We start from the raw sequence: 18299 nt of genomic DNA on the forward strand, positions 1-18299 counted from the left end.
AACCAGGCATTTCATAAAATGCAATCTTATAGTCCAGTGGTTGCACAGTATTCCAAGAGAAGCTGTATTCTACACAATGATTTTGTTGGCATTTCAAAAGAACAGTCACTACTGCACTACTGGATGAGAATTCTAATAATCATAGGCCCCAGTCTCTTTCAAGGTTAATAAAATTTGCAATATCATTTAAAATGGCAGGAACTGAGTTCTGTTAAAATTCCAGTGTGCTGCAATATTTAATATTAACAAGTGACATTAAGATCTGCAAAGATTAAAATATAATGTAGTTCTACTCTTCATTTACATTTCCATCTATTCTAGCATGGTGAAAAGTAACAATTGTTTTCCTCTCATCTCTTTCAAAGAGTTGATAGGAAAATTAACATGCAAATTAACTAATTTTTACGTAAATCAGAATTTAAAAATGTATTCTGGCTGTATGAACATGTTTTGTCATAGAGACTAGAGCTTCCTGAATATCTAGGACTGAAAATGTATTTTACAAGACAAGATAAAGGTGTCAGACTAGATAATTTAGTCCCTAGACATTATTCTGTTTCTCCTTAAGAATAAATTTTATTTGTAACTTATTTCTGAATACCCGCATTTTCACATATCCATAAGTAATTTGGCAAATGAAAAATTCAAGACTTAAAATTGGTCACTAATCTAGGATTGATTCCTGTTGTGGAAACTTTTTAGTATTCAATCAACCTGTCTTCAATCTAAATTCTTGTTACTAAACTTCCCTTCCAATAGACATTATGCAAATAAATTTACCATTCTATTTTCAACTCTTAAATATAGGGCATCTTCAATGTTGTCACCTATTTCCTTCAAAATCCTGGGATGGAACCCACTTGCCCTTGGAAATGTTATTCTTTTGCCATTACAGTTTCCCTAGAACATTCAGTAAGCTATGCTCTACCTCTTATATTTTACATGGAACAAAATGTGATGCACCTAATAATGTATATTTATTTTAACATTAAGCACATAATTTTAGTGATATACCTATATTAGTTATAAGTACCAAGCAGCACTTCTTTGCAAGACTGCAGTGACATCTATGTGTTACTTATTTAAAATTCCAAAGTACAGATGAAGATGTATAAAAACAGTTGTCATATGCAAAAGTTTCTTCTCTGAAAGTTATACATACTTTTAGTTATCAACAAAGCAACCGGAAAAATAATGAATAATTTTGAATGTTTGTAACCATCTCTTGAAGCCACTATTAACTTATATTCTGTTGTCCAATAGTTGTAATCATCTTGCATTAATTTACTGTCTACATTCTCTTTTAATAAAAAAAAACATCAAGTTGGTTTATTACAAATGAATCACTATTAAACACATAAAACTGACTTTAAAGTTACAAGAAGATTATGACTGCAGGTTTTAAATAATAATATGGCTAGATTTCCCAAATAATTTGACAGAATTGGAATATGGGGTTTGTATAGGAACATGCTGCCCCCTAGCTCACCCAATTGAGTTTATCATCAGAGGCAGAGCACTGTTCAGTTGATGGTACTGTAAAGGGATTTTTTAAAAATTGCTGCATTTGACACTGTTGAATAAGGAAAGGACTTTCACTATTTAATTTAACCAGATAAATCAATTCTTTTAAGTTGTGCTTCATAGAAAATATTTCAAAAATTCTTGCAAAGCTACTTAGCTAAAAATGACCATCGGATCACATACTGTCAGTTGATAATGAACAGTAGAGTTTGCAGTTTTATTTTCCTCATATTACAGTGAAGCTAATTCATTGTTATAACATTTATATCTCATTTATTATAAAACTGTTAAAACTAACACTGCTTCTGTTACCTTCCTTAAAGTGCATCATTTTGAACCATTATAGAACTCATGTAATATACATTTCTTTTAGTTTGAAGCATTTCAGTTAGACGTAAGTAACTAAGCAGCACATGTAAATCCACACAAAATAGGCCAGTACACAATATTCTCTGTCTTTATAATTTCAAACAGATTAGGACACAAGTAGGTCGTAATATGTCGTAAAGTCAGTTTCCTTTCAACTTTCATCTTGCCTTCCTTCTCTTGGTTCATGTATCTTAATTCATGTATCTGTTTTTTATTTCATTCATTTCTAATTTTTATTTTTACATTTGTTTGCTGAACATAGCTTACTTTCATTGTCTACTGAATATCTAAGACCAGGCACTTCCTCAGCAGGCATTTCTTCACCTTGCCCTAGCACAATCCTAACAGAAGCTAAGGAAGGTCACCTTCCACTTTCTTAGGCTGTAAATGGTTCATAGGAAAAGAATTAGACAATAGGCAGAGGAAAATATTTAAACTAGGAATAAAGAATGAAAGACTGCTACATCAAACATGTACACACAAATCAGAAATAACCCAGATCCAGTGATTAGAAATTGCAAGAGCTTGCTAACCTTCCAGATAGTATGTTGGCAACGTAATCATTCTGATCCAACAAAACATAACAACATGTGATAAATCATTCTAAAAAAAGAATTTGCCTTACAATACTCAGAAACTCACACTTCATAGGGCTGTAGTTTAATTAGTTCAAAGAAAAGATGAAGGACTGCTACAGTCCCTCTCATTTTGTGGTGTACATACACATTGTGCAGTTTGTTGGGATGAGCCACTCAATGGCATTCCAGATAAAGTCTTAGCCGATAAGCTACATGTGCTTGTCCTCCGCATCTGCTCAGGTATGAAAGTTGACATGGTCAAATTAGTGTTCCTGAAATCATTAAATTCTTCATGGTTTTCACCAGTTGGTATCATAGAAAGTTCAAAAGAATTTAAGTCTACAAAGGATGGTGAAAATTTAAGAGAATGTTCATCGATTTTAGAGATGCTGTCTGCCTTTTTCTGAAACTGACCAATTTCAATTTCATTGCCCTCCTGTAATAAGAAAAAGAGGAAAAAAATTAGCTATATACTACTATAGCATTGTTTTAAACATTCTGTCAGAGAGTCTTTACCAATGGCAATTGTTTACACACTTTGCCAAGCTATGCAGTCAATGTCCAATGAAAGATGTTATCTCCTTTCATTTCTGGGAATATTCAGTGTCTATAAAAAGTTTATAACCCCCCCTAGAAGTTTTCATCTTTTATTGTTTTACAACATTGAAGAACAATGGATTGAATCTGACTTTTTTTGACACTGATGAATAGAAAGAGATACTTTTGTGTCAAAGTGATCTCTATAATGTGATCTAAATTAATAATAAATATAAAATACAAAATAATTGATTGCATAATTACTCACCCCCTTCAAGTCAGTATTTAGTAGATGCTCCTTTGGCAGCAATTACAGCCTTGAGTCTGTGTGGATAGCTTTGAACATCTGAACACTGCAATTTTTCCAGATTTTTCTTTTCAAAACTGCTCAAGTTCTGTTAGATTGCATGGGGATCACGAGAAAACAGCCCTTTTCAAATTCTCAAGTGGATTGAGGTCTGAACTCTGACTTGGCGAGTCTAGGACATTAACTTTGTTGCCTTTAAGCCATTACTGTGTAGCTTTCCCTTAATAGTATGCTTGGGAAACAAATCTTCTCCCAAGTTGCAGTTCTCTTGCAGACTGCATCAGTTTTCCTCCAGGATTTCCCTGTACTTTGCTGCATTCATTTTACCCTCTACCTTCAGAAGCCTCCTAGGACCTGCTCCAGTGATGCATCCTCTACAGCACGATGTAGCTAGCACCATACTTCACAGCAGCGTGTTTTTGATGATGTGTGGTGTTTGGCTTACACCAAACATAGTGTTTAGTCTGATGGCCAAAAAGCTTAATTTTGGTTTTATCAGACCATCAAACCTTCTTCTAGCTGACTTCAGAGTCATTCACATGCCTTCTGACAAACTCTAGCCAAGTTTAATGTGAGTTTTTTCTCAACAGTGTGTTCTCTTTGTCACTCTCCCATACATCTGTGACTGGTGAAGCACCTGGGCAACATTTGTTGTATGTGCAGCCTCTCCTGTCTCAGCCACTGAACATTGTAAGTCCTCCAGAGATGTCATAGATCTCTTGGTGGCCTGCTTCAATAGTCCTCTTTCTTGCAAAATCGTTCAGTTTTTGAGGATGGACTGCTCTAGGCAGATTTACAGCTTTGCCATATTCTTTCTATTTCTTGATGATTAATTTAACTGTCTTCAACGGATCTTCAGTGACTTGAAAATTTTCTTGTATCCATCTCCTCACTTGGGTTTTTCAATATCCCTTTTGCAGGGTTGCTTGGAGTTTTTTTTTGTCTTCATAGTGTAGCTTTTGCCAGGATACTGACTCACCAGCAACTCCGGATAAAGATATATGTTTACTACAATCAATTGAATCACCTTGACTACCCACGGTGATCTCCATTTAACTAATTACGTGATTTCTAAAACCATTTGGCTACACCATTGATGATTTTGTATGCCATATTAAAGGGGATGAATACTTACGCAATCAATTTTGTTTGTGTTATATTTGTAACTACTTTAGATCACTTTGTAGAGGTCTGTTTTCACTTTGACACAAGTCTTCGTTTGTTGACCAGTATCAAAACAAGCCAAATTAAATCCTTTGTGATTCGATGTTGTAAAACAATAAAACATGAAAACTTCCAAAGGGGGAGAAATACTTTTTATAGGCACTGTATTTCAAATTCAGTGCACATTGAAATACAGTGGATTCCAGTTAACTGTAACACATTAGGACCAGTACATTTTGGCCCAATTAAGCCAAATTTTCTTGGAAATAATTAAGAAGTATATAAATAAAACAAACTATTATTTAACTGAGTAACAATCTATGTATTTAAATTAAATAGAGAACAAATTAAAACATTACCAATACCTCTACAGTACTATTTAACCGTATATTAGTTCTAATATGAAAAGATTGAAGAATTCATTAGCTGTGTTCTTTTGTTTGATAGTAAATGAACAAAATCTATGTACACACCTAGTGCAGATAATGGACTGTCTTCATGCAATTCTTTAGATGATTGCATCCTCCAAATCATCTGTTTCATTGTAACATTCAAGATGATTTTCCATACTTTCAAATTTTTCATAGTACCTAACATTGAAATAGTGAAAATGTTTCATTTTCACTCCCAGCCATCTCTGGCATCTCCAAACCTAAATGCTTGAAACTGCCGTGAGCAAAACAGTTCCAAATTGTTGCCAAATACCAGTGACAAAAATAACTGCTTTTTGAACACAAACACATGCAACTGATGCTATTTAAAACTAACATGGAAGAAGAGCTGTACCAAAAGAATCTCTCAAAGTACAAATTCAATAATTTTTTATATCTACCATTGACTAGACTACTAAAACAAGTTTGTTAACATACAGATCTTGCATCATAAATAAAGAAATGAGGGCACAAAGGGTGAGATTTTAGTACCCGTCCAAATTAAATAAAAAATAGATGGCCATAATACAATATTGGTGAACATGGATAGAATTGAATGTCCAAAGCTGATAAATTACACCTTTTTACTGTAGCAATGCATACTAATTAAATTTTCAAAGATGCAAGATGAGTGCACATTTTGATGCAGAAGAAAAAGCCGAAAGGTTGTAAAGAGAAGTTGATGAGAGATGAATGATTAAGAGCTGGGTGCCTAAGCTATATTGCTGAATTTATCATTGACACAAAAGTGGCCATAAAATTGCAGGGCTTAACAGTCATGATCCGCTTTTGGGCAGGTGCTAACTCAGGCAAATTCAAGATGTTTCATTTATTTAAGACAGAAAGATAAAGCACCACTCATTAGTGTAGCTGTTCCTAGGTAAGCTGTGATTAAGGTCAAAGGATCCTGGCTGCCCTTTTTGTTGTATCTGTAACAATATTATATAGATGCACGTATCTTCACAAGATACCAGTCTGTGGCTCATCATTAATACTGATTTCAAATCAAGTAATATAATTGATAAAGACATTCTGAAGGATTAATACACCTAATAATATAACTCAGCTGCATTATCAATGATTAAAGGTGATTTTGTTGGCTGTATCATGCTAGATTCATTCCCCTATTTTATGTTTATCATTGCATAATCCTTATGGGTTTTCTAACTTCTTGAGCATCTAGAGGTCTAAACTAATTCAAGGTTTTATTTCGGTAGTCACCCAGGAAGCAGATTGGACCACCAGCTGTACTAGGCCTAAGAAGGCCGATACTGAGGCATGACTAGCCTCAAAATTGCTCTGATGACTTTTGACAGTCTTACCAATGGTTTCTACTTGTCCTTGATCATCGGATTCACAGACTTAATCGATTCTAATTAATCAGAAGCATTAATATTAATTTAATATAAAGGAAATATTTGTCCTTTTTTAACTTTATCATCCTGGACAGTGAATCTACATCAAATGAAAAGGGTCTTACAACATACACCAGCAGTATTTGGCATAAAGCTGAGAAATTGACCGAGAATCTATCCAGTTTTGCATATCTGAGCTCCACTCTGAAATATAGTACTGGATATTGCGGTAAAATGAGAGCTCAGTATGCAAAGTCCGCTTTCCCAAAGGATTTGAATTTCTGTCGCAGTGCATATATGTGAAGGTTGAAAACACACCGAACAAGAGAACGGGTGCTCCCTGTGGATTGGAGCCACCATCCACACCCTAACACAATTCAGCCCAATGTTTTGATGAGTTGAGATTAATATTTTAATCTCTCTCTCATAATATCACAGCCATTAATTTCTTGTTTTATTTGATTGCTCATCATAGTCTTAAATAATGCTTACCAAGAATAAAGATAAAGTAGCATTTAAAACAAAGAGGAGATAAGATATCCGGAAGTTAATTATTCTTTAATAGATTTGGGTTTTAAATGCCGCATACCGTAATTGAATCTTGGATACAGTGAAAAGAATCTAATTTCATTGTTTTGTGTGTAAAAAGATACCAATGATAGCTTAGATTGTAATTCCATATTTTCTTATATTTTCAATTAGTTTCAATAAAATAAATCATCTTTGAGAGGTCTAAAATCAAAATATTACCTCCCCAACAGCATCTGCTTTCTTTTTGCCTTTCCACCAAGATTCCACCATGGCAGCAATGAAAGCCAAAATAACACCCACAGCAAGAAAAACAAAGGCTCCAGCAAAGTTTTGTAGGTCCATTGGTCCCCCTTTTCCATGTGTTTTAGCTTGACTTTGCAAATCACATTTCCCAGATTTGGGCCACCACTTCTGCTTTAGTCCATCCAGTTCACCACTTTGCTCAAGTTCTAGAAGGCTGCATTAAAAATACAGAAATGTATGTTATTCAAAAATGAACTATTTAAATAACTCAATTGCATCATTTTTAGATTAAACTTGTATTTGCACAGCTTTCGTAACAAAGATAGGCATCTGAAGGCACTTAAGAGAAGCTTCATTAAAGAAGAACTTATACCATTGGCATAAAAATATAGATATTAAAAGATGCAAGTAAAGGTTAGATCAAAGCGGCTATTTGTAAGAGAGAGCTTAAAACAGAGAAAAAAAAAGATTAGGGAGTGTTGGAATTGGAAAATTTTAAGCCTTGCAGCAAAGGCAGAAGAAAGTATAGCCATTAGTGCTGCTGTGTTGAATGCCAATGATGCACATGTCTCATGTAATAGTCTTTATGCAAATTTGCAGTGCTGGAGAAGGCCACAGAGATAAGGGTAACTACATGAAGAGATTTAAGCAAAGGGATGAGAAGATTTAACATGTAAGCTTGAGTTGTGGGAGTCAAAGAGTGATCACAGAAACTGAGAAAGAATAAGGGCTGGTATGGGTTAGGAAATTCAAGACAGTATGCTCTATGATGGCATAATAGAAAATGTAGGAATATGTAGGTAATTCTTCATCAGAGTATAAATGTTTAGAGATCAGATGTATGGAAAGGGAAGAGGGTAAACAAAACAACAAAGAGATGAAACAGGAGAACAAAGAAATAAAATAACAAATGACACAAAGCCAACGCACGGTGGTGTGACAAATTTAAAAATAATTGTAGATGTAAATGAGGATAGCAGAAACATTATCTAATATTTTCATTTCTACATTGCTTTTAGAAGGCTGTACTGAATCTCACTGGAAGTGCAGTTTTCTCGAGCTCCTTGTTTAAACTGAAGTCCATTCAGGAAGAGCAGGAAGCAATAGATATGCTCCTGTTTACATCAACGTTGCTGATATTGATAAGGTTGAGAGCACAAGCTCCTGGGAGTGAACATTATCAATTATTTTCCTGATTAACTATGTAGATCGCACAAACAAAAAAAAAAATCGCACATGGCCTTTGCTTCTACAAGTGGGCAAAAAAATTTGGCATGTCAACTACGACCCACATCAACACTTGTTAATGCTCATAGAAAGAATATATGGCAACAACTCTGCCTGAGAATGTAGAAAACTACAGTGAGTTGTAAACAGAGCTCAGCACCTCAGGAAAACCAGTATCACCTCCATGAACTCCTGTCTCTTCTTCTTGCTACCTTGATAAAGCTTCTGACTTAATCAAGGATTCCACCTACCATCGACATTCTCTCCCAGCTCCAATCAGGCAGAAGATACAAACGCCTGAAAGCACTTACCAGCAAGGCTCAAGGACACCTTCTACCTTGATGTAGTAAATGAATGGTTCCCTGGTATGATAAGATGGACTCTTGACCTCACAATCTACCTTGTTATGCCCTTGCACATTATCGTCTGCACACATTGCTCTTTTTCTGTAACTGTAATACTTTACTCTATATTCTGTTATTGTTTTCCCTTGGGCTTCCTCAATGCATCGATGTGATGAAAATGAGTTGTATGGAAGGCATACAAAACAACGTTTTCACTGTACCACAGTACAATGGTTTACAATAATAAACAATTTTACCAATTTAGTAAAGCATGGGTGAAGAAACAGCATTTCTGGGAAGAGGGAGGCAGGGGGAAAACTATGGCCACGGCCAACCCAGTGTTTAGGTAAAGGAAACTGACTTAACTGAGGCAGTTCAGGAATTGCAGGACATGATAGAAATCAGTAACAAAGTTTCATCAAAACGTTATGCTACTTTTCATCAAATCTCTTATCTTTTATTTATTTCACAGTGATTTCTTAGTTGTGTATAACTTTAATTTACCATTAAATCAATTTTAATTGGTTATTAATTAGCTTAGGGCAAAATGATTAAACTACTTTATGAATATTAACTTATTGCAAAATATTTCTTTTATGCTTCAAAGGGCAGAATGTTTTTGATCATTTGAATCATTTAAGCAAAATGTGTGAAATAATCTTAGTTGTTAGCTGATTTTGAATAGTAATATGTCTGTAGTGAATAATGCATTGTGAAAAGAACATCTAAAGGAAGTACTTTTACCAAAAATGCAAAAAAAACACATAATAGCACACATTTAAATGTGCCAAATCACCATATATTTTGTTAAGATTTTAATGAAGAATATTACTTGTAAGGCAGATCTAGATTTAACTAGACATTTTCATTGTTATATACCAACTTACAAATCTTTTAGAATTTGGACATTACACAAACCAACACATGCTGAGAATAGAATCTTAACAGACAGTTCTTTGGAAATATAAACATGTAATGTATATACATATGGTTGATTAGAATATTACAGGCTGTGAATTCAGAAAGAGAAATGATATTTTATCTTCATGCAGAAATGGAATTACGACAGACTGTTATTTGTCTTAATGAATATTCCTATTCAAGTAGATTACTTAGGAATATTTTTACTGTTTACTATTTACTATTTAAGTTCCATAAGCTTAATATTATTGGATTACTTATGTAGGTAACATATGCAATTACTCAGTATTTTGCTCAAAGAAACAAAAGTCTTACATTACTGTGCTGTCAGAACAGAACTAAAACTAAACAGATTTCTCTCTGATTGACATTTTGTCTGAACTAATAATTAGTTCCACTTTCAAAGGATACAGAACCTTTCTAGCATAGGTTTCATTTCAGGATCAGTTCAGTGGCAATCTTGCAACCTGTTGATTTCATTTAATTCACTATATTTCTTTTTCATCCATCATAAATATTTCATACTGCACATTGTCAATATATATTAAAAACAGTATCTGCTTGTATGGATAAAAAGAAACAAACAGCTGCAACATGTAAATTCTAGCTTAACTGGAGAAATCTCAGTTCCTTTTATTCAATTCCAGAGACATGAAAATCTACATTGATGATTAAACACACTACTATTTGCCAGAGGTGTGAGCCTTCAGGTGTGGCATTATCTGTGTATGTGTTGAGAAATGCAAGGTAAAACAAAATATTTATTGTCAGTACTTCCTTACATGAAATTCTTAAGAGCAAGTTTATTCTGTATCTCAAATTATTGTGTGCATTTCTGGTTGGCACATTGCAGAAAGAACGTGGAGGTTTTGGAAAGAGATCAGATGAGGTTTACCAGGAAGCTGCCTGGATTAGAGTCCATGAGCTATAGGAAAGGTTGGACAAATTTGGATTGTATTCTCTGGAGGATGAGGAGAGAAATGGATAAATATGTCAGGAATAGATACGATAAGTAGTCAGAATCCTTTTCCCCAGGACTGAAATGTCCAGTTATAGAAGACACACTTTTAAGGTGAGAGGGTAATGTTTAAAGGAGGTGTGGATGGTAACATTATTTTAAGCAGAGAATGGCAGTTGTCCGCAACTGATTGGCAGGTGAAGTGGTGGAAACATATGACCGTGGTCTTTAAAAAGCTTTAGATATGCAAATGACTATGCAAGGAATAGAATGATATGGAGAATGCACAGGCAGAATAAATTTAGTTTAATTTAGCATTGTGTTCAACACAGACATCATGGGTCAAAGAGCCTGTTGCTGTGCTAAGTTTGTCTTTTGATAGAGATTTGTGAATTTGGTCAGGGTGAATCTTCATAACCTGTGCTGCTGTAATAGGAGCTTGCCTGCATTTGCCTTCTCTGTCAACATGCCTCAGATATGTAAAATTGCAGCAGGAACATAGTTGTCTGTTTAGTTTTCCAATGAATAACGAACATTATAAATTTTTTGTGTTGCTGATCAAAATAAATCTTGAAACACACCATAGTTTTGATAATTGATGTGATTTTTTTCACGTAACTCACTGAATCTTCTGTGAGTTGCATAGGAAGGAGATGCTATATAATACATTCAATGAAATGGGGAGGTACAGTGGCATGCAAAAGTTTGGGCACACCCGGTCAAAATTTTTGTTACTGTGAGTGAATAGTTAAGTGAGTAGAAGATGAATTGATCTCAAAAGTCATAAAGTTAAAGATGAAACATTCTTTCCAACATTTTAAGCAAGATTAGTGAATTATTTTTTGGTTTTGTACAATTTTAAGAGTGAAAAAAAGGAAAGGAGCACCATGCAGAAGTTTAGACACCCCAAGAGATTTTGAGTTCTCAGGTAACTTTTACCAAGATCTCAGACCTTAATTAGCTTGTTAGGGCTATGGCCCGTTCACAGTCATCATTAGGAAAGGCCAGGTGATGCAAATTTCAAAGCTTTATAAAAACCCTGGCTCCTCAAACCTTGTCCCAACAATCAGCAGCCATGGGGTCCTTCAAGCCGCTGCCTAGCACTCTGAAACTTCAAATAATTGATGCCCACATAGCAGTAGAAGGCTATAAGAAAATAGTAAAGCATTTTCAGGAGGCTGTTTCCTCAATTCATAATGTAATTAAGAAATGGCAGTTAACAGGAATGGTGGAGGTCAAGTTGAGGTCTGGAAGAGCAAGAAAACTTTGAGAGAACTGCTCATAGGATTGCAAGAAAAGCAAATCAAAATCCCCATTTGCCTGCAAAAGACTTCAGGAAGATTTAACAGACTCCAGAGTGGTGGTGCACTGTTCTACTGTGCAGCGTCACCTGCACAAATGTGACCTTCATGGAAGAGTCATCAGAAGAAAACCTTTCCTGCGTCCTCACCATAAAATTCAGCATCAGAAGTTTGCAAAGGAATAATAGAACTTTTTGGCCACAATGAATAAAGATATGTTTGGGAAAAAAAGGATGCAAAATTTCATGAAGAGACCACCTCTCCAACTGTTAAGCACAGGCATAGATCGATCATACTTTGGGCTTGTGTTGCAGCCAGTGGCATGCGGAATATTTCACTGGTGGAGAGAAGAATGAATTCAATTAAATACCAGCAAATTCTGGAAGCAAACATCACACCATCTGTAAAAAAGCTGTAGATGAAATGAGGATGGTTTCTACAAAAGGTTAACGATCCTAAACACACCTCAGAATCCATAATGGACTACCTCAAGAGGTGCAAGTGAAGGTTTTGCCTTGGCCCACACAGTCCCCTGACACAGTCCTCATCATCAAAAATCTATGGATAGACCTCAAAAGAGCAGTGCATATAAGACAGTGCAAGAATCTCACAGAACTAGAAGCCTTTTGCAAGGAAGAATGGGTGAAAATCCCCTCAAACAAGAATTGAAATTCCTTTAGCTGGCTACAAAAAGCAATTACAAGCTGTGATACTTGCTGAAGGGGGTGTTACTAAATACTGACCATGCAGGGTGCCCAAACTTTTGCTTCGGGCTTCTTTCCTTTTTTGTTACTTTGAAACTATAAAAGGAGGAAATAGAAAAGTAATCTTGTTTAAAATATTAAAGAAATGTGTCATCTTTAACTTTATGCCTTTTGGAAATCAGGTCATCTTTCACTCGCTTAACTATTCACAGTAACAGAAATTTTGATCGGGGTGCCCAAACTTTTGCATGCCACTGTATATGAAGAATATTACTACAATAACATCTGAATATGGTCGGATAAGTAACAGATGCATAAAGTGCATAACTATCTATTCTTGTTGGATTAAGGCATCAAGTTTGTAGTTCATGGATGCTTTGTCAATCTTTTATTCTGGTGATTTTGTTTTGATATATTTGTTGAGGGTCATCAACTACAATACTAGCTCATTATTGCAAGTTAGAATTAAATCAATTTCAAATCTTTAAAGTTCCACTTTACCAGATACTAAATCATGCCTATCAAAATGGTTGTAGTGTACGTTCGAGTGGTAGTATGGTAAAAGGATAACTCAAGTACTTGAATTAGAAAAAAACATGGTCATTTCTATCAATGGTACAAATGAGATATTTTTACTATTTTCAAAATTCTTGTGGGATATCTTGACATCCTGGGCCAGGTCAACATCATCTGCCCATCCTTGTGCTTCAGAATGTAATAGTAAGCTGCCATCTTGAACTGCTGCGTGCCTTTTGGTGAAGATTATCTCATATTGTTGACAGCAAGGAACCAACAATGAATTCCCAAGTCAGGATGGTATGCAAGCTGGAGAAGAACCTGCAGCTAGTGGTGTTCCCATGCACCTGCTAGCCTTGACCTACTTGGTGGTACCATCATAGCTTTGGAAATAGGCCAGATAAGTAACTGCAGTGCATTCTCGGTACACACTGTACACACGGAAGCCAATGCACACTGATGATGTGGTCTGTGCAATGGATGGTGTACTCACCAATCAATCCCATCCTATCTCTGAAATTCAGTTCTTTGATCCACATTTTGGTGTAGGTTTTTACAGTAACAGTGGCAGGTGCCTGAAATGCACTACAGGAATTGGTGGTAGCGGTTAATACAATAGGGACATTTAAGAGACTCTTAAGTACATGAATGTAGGAAAATGGAGGGTTATGAGTCATGTAGAAGGGAAGGGTTAGCTTGATTATGAAACAGGTTTACATAGGTTGTCATGACATTGTAGGCCAAAGGGCCTCAATTAAGTTGTACTATTCCCATTCCAAGTTCTGTATACTGTACATCAAGCTGTGATGAAATTTTGAGCTCTGTGGCCCTGATAAAGCCTTGCCAAGTAAGTAGGCTATTGATAATTAAAGTGCTGCTTGATAACATCTCCCATTACTCTGCTAATGACAGATAATGACAAAGTGCCAGAGGACCCGGTCAGGCTGCCGGAAGAGCCGGCCGATATGTTGAAGGAGCTGGCCCGGGTTCCAGACAAGCCGTGTCACTGTCTGCTACTTGAAGGCTTTGGGGTTGGTGCACGAAGGCATTGTGCAGTGTAACCATAGATGATTGTCTTGGATGTTTCTCTTGCCATCGCAAGACCCTGTAGGACACTGATAACGTAACATGCCACAGGCCCATTTCCCTTGTTTGGTGGTGAAACAGGCAGCATGGGAGCTGCGTAATTGTAGTGAGGACTAGGATCAAGCTGCAAGCTTGTCTGCTGCTGCAATCTAGGTGAGGAGATGCAGGAAGCAGTGTAGCATGGCATCCGTGCTCTGTTGGTGGCTGCCCTCCAGTGTTTGATCTGTGGAACAACAAGCTGGATTGCCAAAAACTGCACCATCAATTTGCAGGACATATCGCTCAGGGTCTTGGACTATATGCATGATTTTTTTGCGTGACGTTGTAAGCAACTTTGTATGAAGTTACGTGGATTCTGTTTCATGTCAATACTTTGAATAGCTCTTTCTCATCTTTATCCTTTAGCTCCATCATGCTGCCGCATGTCTCTGTTACGTGTTGTCCACTATGAGGCCAACAACGCACCAACTAAATGAGTTGTCCCTCTATACATTTGAAATATCTCAGAAATGACAGCCTGACTGCTCCAAGAACATAGAATTTTGGTCAAGTATAAACTAACAGAGACATTGGTCTACAAGGGACTGCAGCAAATATTATGTCATCCCAACTGAGAGAAAGCTATCCACAAGGATCTATGAACATCAGCTGGCTGTGAAGTGGCATGACCAACCCTCCCTTGACTCTACCCATGAAGACAGAGAGGACCATAAGTTCAACTGGGCATCCACAAAAGTCATGATGCAAGCAAAAAGAACGTGCAAAAGAAAGCCAAGAAGCATGGTTTTCCACAAACAATTCAAAAACAGATTAGACCTTGATCCAAAGCCAATGCAGCCAAAATTCCAAACAATGCACAGAGTTCACAATGCAACCAATCAGCGACAAAACTCCCTACCTGTGTTATAGTTGAGTTTCTGTAATGATGACCAATCAACTGATTGATAAATATATAAAGACCAAGCATTTGAAGGACTCCCCACAAGTGAACAACGCACTGATGATGTCTCCTTGTATGGTGATGAAACACTTGCAAATTGATTGCCATGATCGGAGAACAACTCAACACAACCATTGGGCTAACCTATATAAATCTACTCCACAATCACTCTAACCTTTCTCTCATACATAGCCCTTAACTCTTCATGTTCTTATGTCGATGTGATTTAAGAGTCTTTTAAATATCACATTGTATCAGCCCCTACCACCACCTCCAGCAGTACATTCTAAGCAACCACCATGCTCGGTGCAAACAAAATACCTCTAAATTCTCCCCTAAATATTCCTCCACTCAGCTTTTATGGATATCCTCTGGCATTAGTCAGTGCTGCCGCAGAAGAAAGGTGCTGCCTCTCCACTCTATCTATGCCTCTCATAATCATATGAAGTTGCCTCTCATCCTCCATTGCTCCAGAAAGAAAAGCTCTAACTCGCTCAACCTTTCCTCATAAGACATGTTCTCTAATCCCGGTTGCAATCCAGGAGTTAAAGGCAGCACAGAGCAGCAATTATCATATCTAATTGTGGGGCAGGCTTGAAGGGCCCTGATGGCTTACTCTTGCTCAAATTTACTGGGTTCTTGTATTCAATTCTTCAATCGATAACCACTTTGTGATTTGCAGAGCAACACACAAAATGCTGGAGGAACTCAGCAGACCAGGCAGCATCTATGGAAAAGAGCAAACACTCCATGTTCGGGCTAAGACCCTTCATCATGACATTCCCATTTACTCCTTGTATTTTAGTACATCCAATGGAAAGTTTAAGTCCAAGATACTGATCACCCCTGTCCTCTAACATCATTGACCGACACCCAGAGTGCTTCCAGCTTTTTCTGTGCTTTAGTTCATGTTTCCATAATTCCTCCTAAGAAAAGGTAAGACTATTGTGAGTTATCTCTGCGGTATGAGGAACAGATAAACTGATTTGCTCTGTTTTGACTTCTGTGACTGGTATTTTCTGAAAAAATAAATCAGCTCACTTTATGGCACAAATAAGACAAGTACTATACATGTGCCTTTTTCAGAGTGCGATGGTAATTGTAACTGACTTGCGATTATTATTAGTGTATTTCCTAGTGGCATCAAACTGTGCTCTGTCACGAGACATAGAGTGGAGAGCATTAGAACTGCTTTTACTTAGCCAGGACAATAGTGCCATAACTATTAAGAAACATGCATTTTCTGACCTCTCTCCAAAGGGCTCAGCAGATCTTTCAAATAAATTTGTATGGTTAGCATTGTCTGCTGTGATGTGTCACCTTTATTTGTGTTGCAAATAAATATTCAGTGATATTCTGATGAAGTGTTACAGCATTCACACTTATGAATAATTTAAATACAACATTTAAATAATCACCTTGGGATACAGTTACCTTGTAATTCTGCTATGTTTAACATTTTTGATTTAAGCAAAATTATAAAACAATACATTTTAATGTTTAATATGACCTATTAAAATTAGAGGTTTTTGTTTCAATAAAACTGTTATGTGACTTTCAATTGAAGACATTCTGGTAAAGATCAATTATGATTTCTTAATAATCATAATTAACACTCAGTACTTGGCGCACAATCTGTAATGATGTAATCTGCTGTCAGTTTGTGTTCTGAAATGCTCTAATATTGTTCACCAACTGTAAAGATTAAAGTAAGTGAGGGATTCCTGTAGTGGGCAGATTATACTACTTGCTCAAACTCCATCTATTGTTTTGCGACTGATTGGTTGTTAAGTGATTGTTGATCTTTTCTGCTTTTTAGTTAGGAGAATACATTTTTATAAATTTACCCATGATGTCATACATCCTTATCTTTCTCCTATTAAATAGTAAGCATCATTTTCAAAGTAACCTTTCATCTATTTTACTCAGCAGTATAGAATTCTGAAACACTTACGTGAAGGAATAATTGTACAAATGAAATTACGTTTTTAGATTTACACGATTGTTATGCAGCAATTAAAACCTCACGTCATCCGAATGAGTAACATTTTCAGGATTTCTTTACAGTGATAATTTTTTTGATAACTAATTGCTGAATTTATGCCAGGAAAGGCTGCACAACGCTGCCTCCCTGTGAAAGAGCTGTAAGCTGCCAACACCACATTTTCAACTGTCTTGAAACATGCCAAAAAGTCCTACATTCTCACAACACCATCTACCCTGTCAAACCTCCTCAAAAGATGAAACTCCTTATTTTTTTTCTAGCCTCCAGGGATTTAAAACCCAATCTTCTTAATTGTTCCTCACATAATAATTCTCCAATTTCAGGAATCATTTCCAGGAGCCCCTGATTATTCTTATCTAAATTTTTGCCATTGCAATTAATTTTGGCATATTTATCAATTAATTTTCCTAGTGGTGTGTACACATTTTATTGTTTAAACTAGATAGTAAAATACAGATGAGCTTATTCATTACACTTTTTGTACATTCAATGATATTGCTCAGGCAACCTGACATTAAATGAACAAGAGGGAGCAGCTGCAAATAAAAAAAAAGATATGTTAATAACATAATTAACAGCCCTAATTTGGTATCAAAAGTAAAGTCAGTCCACATTATATATAGTGTATATCAAAGATCAAATCTTGATATGATCTGTATAATTAGTCTTATATCCAATACACAGCTGTCCTATTAAAATAAAAAAAAAATCAGCAAAGAGCTTTGAGATTTAAATAATAAAATTATATTGCAGAGAATTAAATTCTACATAAACTTTTACAACCATTTTTTTCCAATAAATAGTTGTGCTAATGTTATACTCGTTCATTATGTGTTGTGCCATATGACGTGGGTGATCATTGTCTTTCCATAATCATGATTGTTCTTGATAAACTTTCCTACAGAAGTGTTTTGCCATTGCCTTCTTCTGGGCAGTGGCTTTACAAGATGGACAACCCCAGGCATTATCAATACTCCTCAGAGATTGTCTGCCTGGCGTCAGTGGTCGCATAAACAGGACTTGTGAGATGCACCGGCTGCTCATACGACCATCCACCGCCTGCTCCCATGGCTTTGTGTCACCCGGATTACAATATTAATTGTAATTAATATTGCAGGAGCCCCTGATTATTCTTATCTAAATTTTTGCAATAACAATTAATTTTGCATATTTATCAATTAATTTTCCTAGTGGTGTGGAGGGCTAAGCCGATGCTATACTTTGCAGGTGATCTGCAGGCTAGTGGATGGAAGGAGTG

General features: G+C 36.1%; 1 protein-coding gene across 1 annotated transcript in view; it reads right to left on the reverse strand.

Annotated features, from left to right (window-relative positions):
• Window positions 1-1778: 1778 nt before the first annotated feature.
• Window positions 1779-18299, reverse strand: part of LOC132405150 (glutamate receptor ionotropic, delta-2-like) — a 497754-nt gene continuing 481233 nt past the window's right edge. Inside the window, exons 15-16 of the mRNA XM_059989852.1 lie at window positions 7016-7253; window positions 1779-2907 (exon numbers count right to left, since the gene is read on the reverse strand). Coding sequence (XP_059845835.1) covers window positions 2563-2907; window positions 7016-7253 — 583 coding nt within the window. The 3' untranslated portion in view covers window positions 1779-2562. The remainder of the gene's footprint in view (window positions 2908-7015; window positions 7254-18299) is intronic.

This window comes from Hypanus sabinus, chromosome 15 (assembly GCF_030144855.1).
Source record: "Hypanus sabinus isolate sHypSab1 chromosome 15, sHypSab1.hap1, whole genome shotgun sequence".
Lineage (NCBI taxonomy): Eukaryota > Metazoa > Chordata > Chondrichthyes > Myliobatiformes > Dasyatidae > Hypanus > Hypanus sabinus.